Below are 9,620 nucleotides of genomic sequence, written 5' to 3' on the forward strand. Positions count from 1 at the left end.
CAGCTCTTCGGAAGTATGTATCTGATGTGACTTATGTCTTGAGTTACGAAGATCTGGAGCTTGAGGTAGATCTCTCCTATGATGAACAACCAGTCCAAATACTTGACCATAAGGACAAGGTCCTCAGGAATAAGACCATACCTTTGGTTAGGGTATTGCGGAGGAACAACAAGGTCGAGGAAGCGACCTGGGAGCTGGAGTTAGATATGTTGAATCAGTATCCCGAGCTATTTAGGTAAATTTCGAGGACGGAATTTCTGTAAGGATAGTTGTAATTCCTCAAAATCTCTAATGAGGTTTAATGGTCGGATTAGTAGGCCGGAAGGGCCATAATTGATTTATTATGCCATTAAATGATTATGTGCATGTTTATGTGAATTATATTATTATATGATGATAAATGCATGCATGTGGGTCCACATTTAATTATAAGGGCATTTTGGTGATTTGGCCCGTTGATGGCTTAATTGTATATTTTCATGCATGTTGATGAATTATTAATGAGGCCACATTATAATGTTGATTTGTTTGAGCTATTCGACATGAGACGATCTTTTAATACAAGTTAGCGGTTTGGTCATAACGGGGTTGATTTCGGGGCTTAGGGTGAGTCTCAGGGTAATTTGATGATTAGAACATTGCTGGGAATTAAAGGATAATGGGGTATGATTTATTGGTATTCAAGAATAACGGGAATTGGAGGGCGTTAATTATGATTAATGAGATAGGCGGGAGATGATGATTTTGCCCTTAGTGGCTATTAAGGGTTTTATTTTGGATTCTCTTTCAGATTTGGGGGAAAAAATCGTATGGTTCAGTATATGTTTGTTATATGTAGTGAAGAAACTTGTTTATCTACATTGCTTGTGCTATTTCGAACCAATTTATGTATTCCTTCATGTTTTATTGTAATTTTTCCCTATCGGAATGAATTTTCGTTCCTTTTTGGGTTTTTTTATAGGTTTTTCGTCTACCTCGATGATTTTCGATGAAACTCGATAGGCTTAGATGGATTGCATGAATAGAGGCTTGATGGTCCTCGATGGGCCTCGACGTGCCTCAATAGTGTTAGGATTTTAGCACCTCGATGGTCCTCGATAAAACCCTCATACGTTTATGTCCATTGGCTACCTCGATATGCCTTGATAGTCCTCGATGGACCTCGGTAGAGGCATAGAACTTATAGATGGAGACTTATATATGAATGTTTTATACATTAAATAATGTAGTTTATGATCTAAAATGTTGTCATTTTTTTTTTTTTGAAAAAAACCATAAATAATATTTAGGTTTAATTTTTCTTTTAATATATTTATGTCATTATTTTATATATAGATATTTATTTAAAATTTATATGACAACCATACAAACTTAATATATATATATATATATATATTTAATAATTTTTAAAATAAAATTAAGTAAATATGCATTGTACATTGCTTATTACTTGCACTTAGTATATATTTATATATATATTTATGGTGAGAATCTTTAATTATAAGCTAAGTAAAATATAAAATTATGATTAATTGGATAGAGCCGTGGACCATAGGCAAAACTCATTTGCAAAGCTAATTAAGAAATGCTTGATTAATTTGGATCTATTATATATACTAATTAATTTCTGATTCGGCATTACATGGTCTGGCAATATTTTAATGAAGCGGTGTTTATATAAACATTTGCGTACGGTTACTTATATTGACTTATAACAATTAATTTATATAGTATAATAGTCGTATATGATATACATGCTAATTTGTATTAACTAAAATTAATTAAAAAAAATCTTAATATATATCAAGTACTGGAGGCTTTTTCCTTGAGAAAAAAAAATACTGATGCCTTTTTCTTTATATATGTGTATAATTATGCACAAATTACAGCACATGTAAATACTTTTTTTCTTTTATATATCCTATCGATTGTGATAATTATTAAATAATTTCCTCATATAAGTTCTTTCATGTGTATATTTTTATATATATAGAATCCATAGATAGAGGAGGAAGCTAGCTAATTAAGTAGTGATTTTGAAGTCTTTTAATTAATAAGACCGTCTCCTAATAATGTTGAAGAAAAACAGGAACACGTTTGTTTATTTGCATCTTCGTATGCAAATTGCAAATGACGCGTTTTTATTTTATTTATTAATTTTTTGGTGTTTAAAAATATTTTTTTTATTTTATATATATATAATATAATTAATTACGGTATTATGAAATTATTATTATGTAGCACCATCCGTACCACAATGGGATTTTAATTAATCATACGTTGCCTACGTACATGCTTATAATAAATTATGCTTATGTAATTAAAGTGTAATAATATCTAAATATATTACTAGGAATTTAGCAATTACTGCAAAGCCTCACCAGTTAATCAAAATTCACTTATTACTTCTATGATTTCTCGTTTCAATCAAGTTAATTTTTGTAAATTGGAAAAACATTTTTGAAGTAATTAATAATTGATCCATTACAATATCAAAATTTTCATTGCCCCAAATTAATATCTATATGTATATATATTTATACATGGAAAATTAAGAAGGTATTATTATTATTATATTATTATTACAAATTCGGTCAATGAAGAAATTTTGGACCTAAAGACAGCCACAGCTGGGTCATGCTCCTCTATTTTTGTCTTGAGTACGGCAAAATTAATAAACAATTTGTTTGAAATGGCAGCTTCCATGCTGTTTGTTCTAATTGATTTTTCTTTAATTTCCTTGATTATTTTTTCAAAATTTTTCTAATTATGTATCGGTCCAAGGTATGTAAGGCATGCATATCTCTTCTATATAATAAATGTGTAGATAACGGAAATTCTTGATTTTAATAATTTTTTATTTTTTTAATATTAATTTTAATAGAATATTCTTATATTTAACATAATATTATTATATTTAACCCTAAGTTTGTAAACACTTAAACTTAAATAAATTAAAAAAAATATTTTTGAGATATTTTACAATAATAATTATTTAAAAATAATAAATAATTAAACAAATTAAAATATGATATTTTTTAGATATTTTACAATAATAATTATTTAAAAATAATAAAATCATACGTTTTATAACATAAATAAAATTTAATTAAACTTAAACTCACTTATGAGAATAATATCATATTAAACATACAATATAATCTACTGTGAATTAGCAACAAATTATTTAAAAAAAAAACAGCAAAAAACTTAAATTTAAAATCAAGTATAATATTTAATATTACATTAAACATATAATATATAATTTCTTGTTGTCGGTCCCAAATTCAAAAATTAAAACAAACATAAACTTAAACAAAAATAAATAAATTATTTAATTAAAATAAGATATTTATTTCAAAATTTATATAACATTAATATAAATTTAATAAATTCTATAAATAAAACTAAGCAAACGTGCATATTGCACATTGCTTGTATCTATTATATATTGTAGAAAAGAATGTTAGTTTTTCTCATAGTATACCAAATTATTAGTTAAATTACTAAATCTATACCATAACTAAATATTTATACGAGACGAATTCAAATTCATGGTCTTTGGAGTGATATGATGAGTTGCAATATATATATATATTTATACGAGAGCTACGTTATATTATACGATCCAACTATAAATTACAAAACATTTACGTAAACACGCTTTCAACTTTCCAAAAGCTGTCTCTATTTGTATATTCTCTTGACTTGTTCTTATGTAAAACGCAAAGCAAATATATTAATTTACACGAAAAACTAAACTGCGATTTTTAGGTTCTGAGGTGCTTCGTTTACTTGAACACACACACACATATATATATATATATATATATAGATTTTCTATCCCTGCGTACCTATATAATTATCTTATATTAATATGATTTTTAATTTATTAAAAGACATAATATTTATAGGGGAGCACTTCAGTGCAGCTAGGTGCAACTAGTGGGTTATTTCGACACAAATATATTTTTTTAAAGATGTACGTTGTAGTTATTTAAGATATTCTATAACGTATAATTCAACTATTTCAGCCTTATTTTATTGGATTTGATTTGATTAACTCTTTGTAAATATTTATATTCTTCTTTATATATTCTGCATCCACTATCTTTGACCTTAGATCGTAGCCTTATATTGGTCAAAAGAAAGTTGAAACATCACATATATAAGAGCAAAATTCAGCGTTACATGGTGGGAAAGCACCCTAACACGTCTAAAGATCGAATAAAGTATATATAAGGGATTTAGATTAATATATTGAAAATTTCAATTTTATATATAATATAACAATCACTAAGTCAAAACTGACAGTTTTTAATAACTCCAGCCTGTTTTGTTGATTAAACAAAGATGTCCTAGTCTACAATTGATCATATGGACTACTATATAAAGAGGCTTCTCTCTCAACACTAATCATTCAATTAGTAATATATCTAAGAAGAAAGATTAAGAGTAATATGAGAGGTTCAGGACAGCCGAGGCATTGGCCTCGACTGGTTTATGCCATAGCGTTTTGTCTCGTAGCTACTAGTGTGATTGCTGATAATTACTACAAGCCTTATGTTTACGCTTCTCCGCCACCGCCGAAGCATGTTGTTACCCATCCTTACCTTTACAAATCACCACCACCACCAAAGTATGTTGAAGATCCTCATCCTTATCATTACAAATCACCGCCACCACCTAAGCACGTGAGGCACCCACCATACCACTACAAGTCCCCACCTCCACCCTCTCCGTCGCCTCCTCCTTCTTATGTTTACAAATCACCGCCACCACCTAAGCATGTGAGGCACCCACCATACCACTACAAGTCCCCACCTCCACCCTCTCCGTCGCCTCCTCCTTCTTATGTTTACAAATCACCGCCACCACCTAAGCATGTGAGGCACCCACCATACCACTACAAGTCCCCACCTCCACCCTCTCCGTCGCCTCCACCTCCTTATGTTTACAAATCACCACCACCACCTAAGCATGTGAGGCACCCACCATACCACTATAAGTCCCCACCTCCACCTTCTCCGTCACCTCCTCCTCCTTATGTTTACAAATCTCCACCTCCTCCATCCCCGTCACTACCGCCTCCATATTATTACAACTCTCCTCCTCCTCCATCTCCTTCATCTCCCCCTCCTTACATTTACAAGTCTCCTCCACCTCCTTCTCCATCACCTCCACCTCCTTATGTCTATAAATCACCACCACCACCTTCTCCATCTCCACCTGCCCCCTATGTCTACAAATCTCCTCCTCCACCATCTCCATCCCCACCCCCACCCTATGTGTACAAGTCTCCACCTCCCCCATCACCGTCACCTCCACCTCCATACATATACAAGGCCCCACCTCCACCATCACCACCACCACCACCACCATACATCTATAAGTCTCCACCTCCACCATCGCCATCACCACCACCTCCATACGTTTACAAATCTCCACCTCCACCATCACCATCACCACCACCACCATACATCTATAAGTCTCCACCTCCACCATCACCTTCACCACCACCCCCATACGTTTACAAGTCCCCACCTCCACCATCACCATCACCACCACCACCATATGTTTACAAATCCCCACCTCCACCCTCTCCATCACCACCACCACCGTACATCTATAAGTCCCCACCTCCACCATCACCATCACCACCACCACCATATGTATACAAGTCCCCACCTCCACCATCACCTTCACCACCACCCCCATACGTTTACAAGTCCCCACCTCCACCATCTCCATCACCACCACCTCCTTATGTTTACAAGTCCCCACCTCCACCAACTCCCTCACCACCACCTCCATACGTTTACAAATCTCCACCTCCACCTTCACCATCACCACCACCTCCTTACGTTTACAAATCCCCACCTCCACCGTCTCCATCACCACCACCTCCATACGTCTATAAGTCCCCACCTCCACCATCGCCATCACCACCACCTCCTTACATTTACAAGTCCCCACCTCCACCATCACCATCTCCACCACCACCATATGTTTACAACTCTCCACCTCCACCATCACCATCCCCACCACCTCCATATGTTTACAAATCTCCTCCTCCACCATCACCATCCCCACCACCTCCATATGTTTACAAATCTCCTCCTCCACCTTCTCCCTCACCTCCACCTCCTTACATTTATAAGTCTCCTCCTCCACCTTCTCCCTCACCTCCTCCTCCATATGTATACAAATCACCTCCCCCACCATCTCCATCTCCACCACCTCCATATATTTACAAGTCACCACCTCCACCATCTCCATCACCACCTCCTCCATATATTTACAAATCCCCACCTCCACCATCACCTTCGCCACCACCTCCATATGTTTACAAGTCTCCACCACCACCATCCCCGTCACCACCACCTCCTCCTCCAAAGCATATAAGCCACCCACCTTACGTGTACAAATCTCCTCCACCTCCTCCTCCCAAATACTACTATAAGTCACCACCACCGCCATCTCACAAGCCATACGTCTACAGCTCACCTCCACCTCCTACATACTACTGAACATAACTACATTTATCTCATCTTAATCTCGTGGAAAAATATTTAACGTGGTTATATTTGAGTTGTAGAAATTGTACTCCAGGATTATTTCCATTAATATTCATGTTCAATTTTTTTTGTACAATAACAAAGGGTGTAAATCCTCTCCGTGAAGTGTTATTGATTGTACTATTTATTTTATGAAATGAAAGCCAATAATATTTTTATATTTACTACTTATTCATTTAGAATTGTGCCCTTTAATTCTTACTATATTTTACTAGCTATAAGCTTTTCTGCTTACTAATAATAAAGTTATTCTATATAAAAATCACTTAGATAGTCCATATAGAGAAAATCGCAAGAAACACTAAAAATTTAAAATATAAATTAATAAAAAGTATATCAAATTCTAAACTATCTAGCATTTTTTTATTAGTTGACAAAAATTGATGATTCATAACTTAGGAAAAATATTACAGCGAAATGATAGACTACTACTTTTGATCAGATTTTCCCTTCTTTCCACCTAAAATAAACTATTTAAAATAAATAAATAAAATTCAAACAATATTATATCATAACCCTATTTTTACATAAAATACTTATTTTCACAAAAAAAATTATGTTTTTACAGTCAAACGTTTTTTTCTTCAATTTTACGGTTTTAAAAACATTTTTACACTTTTATGGTTTTGATTTTTTTCTTTCTTATTTTATGTTGTTTTCAAGTTGTTTTTAGGTGTTTTTGGTTGATGTTTAGTTGTTCTGTTATATATATATTGTTTTTTTTATTTCAGTGAGTTATTTTCAAGTTGGTTTATTTTAATTGTTTTTCCTAAAAATTATATTTTTATAATTATGAAACTTTGAAAATCGTATTTTGAAAAATTTGAGTGCGTATTTAAAAAAAAAGTAGGAACCTTAAAATAGTAAAAAAGAAAAGTGCATAAGAAAAAAATCTCAATTTAATATGCAAATCTCTAAACGATTTTATGACGAGATATTTTATCCAAATTTGCATCTATTCGTATATTAGCATTATTCCTCATTCATACAAAATCATACACAAGACAAATCTATGAAATATATATAATTAATCCAAAAAACTTCATATATAATAGCATCATGAATTTTAATATGAGATATAGTTTTATATATTCTTTATCAATTTGGCTAAAATCTCTTTTATATAAAAAGTGTGTAGATAACGGAAATTATTGGTTTTAACAGTTTTTTTTTTTTTTTTTTCCCGTTAACTTTAATAAAATATTCTTATATTTAACGGTAGATTGTAAACATGATTTAAACTTAAATAAAATTAAATAAATAATTAATTAAACAAATTAAAATAAGATATTTTACAATGATAATTATTTAAAAATAATAAAACTATATATTTTATAACTTAAATAAAATTTAATTAAAATTAAACTTAATATTAAATTAAACATAGAATATGCAATCTTTTGTTATCACTGTCAAATTCAAAAACTAGAACAAATATAAACTTAAAAAGAATAATTAATTAATTAAAATATGATATTTTTAAGATATTTTAAATACTTAAATCTTTTTCTTCATCAAATTCACCAAAGTAGAGATACATTATGTTACACCCAGATTTTGAGACTTGAGGTTGTGACCTCGAATGCTGGATCCGTCAGGTGTGAGCTCGCGATAGCTAAAATACATGTTCGTAATCTAGACGCCAACTCCTCGAGGCAGGTGGCAACCTCGAAGTCCTTATAAGCTTGAAAGACAGAACGTCGGAGGACGTCCATTGTCGTGTGGCCTCGGATCAAGAGGTCCGAGCTTGGCATGGGTGTGAGCTCGAAATAAGGTGGCTTCGGTGATATTTACCCACTCCGAGCTGGTCTTGGGGAAAATAATGCAACTCATAATTTATTCAGAGACCTAGACTAGCATGATGCTGATTGCTAATCTCGAACAACTTAATAGGTCACCTGAGGAGACGCAGACTATGCATTCAAAAGATATTTATTGTTGTAACTTCCCTACAATAAAGGGATATTAACTAGTCGGTTATACGCCCCCTGGTCTTCAGGGGATGTTTCCTTGTATATAGGAGTTACAAACTTTAAAGTCATTAAGTTTATTAATGAACAGAATAACTTCCCAAAACGTGTGGGATTGTATTCTGTTATCTCCTCTATAAATAGAGAAGTCATGTACCATTGTAGAGGACCGAAATTTGGTGATCTTGAGAGAATCTCTGGAGAATTTATCCCTGAAAAATTTCCAAAAATTTTATAAGTTCTAATAAAAAAGACTCGTGGACTAAGCAGAGTTAACTGTTGAACCACGTAAAAACTTTCATTGTTCTACTATTTTATTCTTGCCATAGTTTTTACTGTTTACGTGCTCTACATTTTAAGTTGACGAAAAACGGCGTCAACAGTTTGGTGCTTTCATTGAGAGCCTTAACCAGTACTTTCCCTGAACAGCTATGGTCGCGAATGATCAAAATATTCCTGAAGAAAACTATCCAAGATGCCCTGGGAAGCAGCCAATGGTAAATCCAGAGACTGAAGAGAGAAGTGATTCCTCCGATTCTCGGGGACCTCCAGCCCCAAGGGATGAGGACACACTACTACAAAAAGGGTTTTTTAGGACTAGCATTGCGAGTCCTAAAAATTTTTTTAGGACTCGCGGGGCGCAAGTCCTCTATTTGAGAGCCTTAAAAACTAAGGTTTTTTAGGACTCGCAAAGCGAGTCATAAAAAACTGTTTTAGGACTCGCAACGCGAGTCCTAAATAATCTGGTTGAGTGCCTTTAATTAAGTTTTTAGGACTCGAAATGCGAGTCCTAAAAAATCTGGTTGAGTGCCTTTAATTAACTTTTTAGGACTCGCTTTGTGAGTCCTAAAAGAATGTTAGTCCTAAAAAATCTGATTGAGTGCCTTTAAGTAACTTTTTAGGATTCGCAACGCGAGTCCTAAAAAATCGGGTTGAGTGCCTTTAAGTAATTTTTTAGGACTCGCAGGTAATTTTTTAGGACTCGCTTTGCATGACCTTAAAAGTAATTTTTTTTAAAAAAATAATACAGCTACAATTTTAATTTTGATTTAAAAAAATATATATATCCATT

General features: G+C 33.1%; 1 protein-coding gene across 1 annotated transcript; it reads left to right on the forward strand.

Annotated features, from left to right (window-relative positions):
* Positions 1 to 4,411: 4,411 nt before the first annotated feature.
* LOC133790410 (extensin-2-like) lies at positions 4,412 to 6,738 on the forward strand. The gene has a single exon (XM_062228041.1). The coding sequence runs from the start codon at positions 4,461 to 4,463 to the stop codon at positions 6,528 to 6,530; it is 2,070 nt and encodes a 689-aa protein (XP_062084025.1). The 5' UTR covers positions 4,412 to 4,460; the 3' UTR covers positions 6,531 to 6,738.
* The last annotated feature ends 2,882 nt before the right edge of the window (positions 6,739 to 9,620 follow it).

This window comes from Humulus lupulus, chromosome 7 (assembly GCF_963169125.1).
Source record: "Humulus lupulus chromosome 7, drHumLupu1.1, whole genome shotgun sequence".
Lineage (NCBI taxonomy): Eukaryota > Viridiplantae > Streptophyta > Magnoliopsida > Rosales > Cannabaceae > Humulus > Humulus lupulus.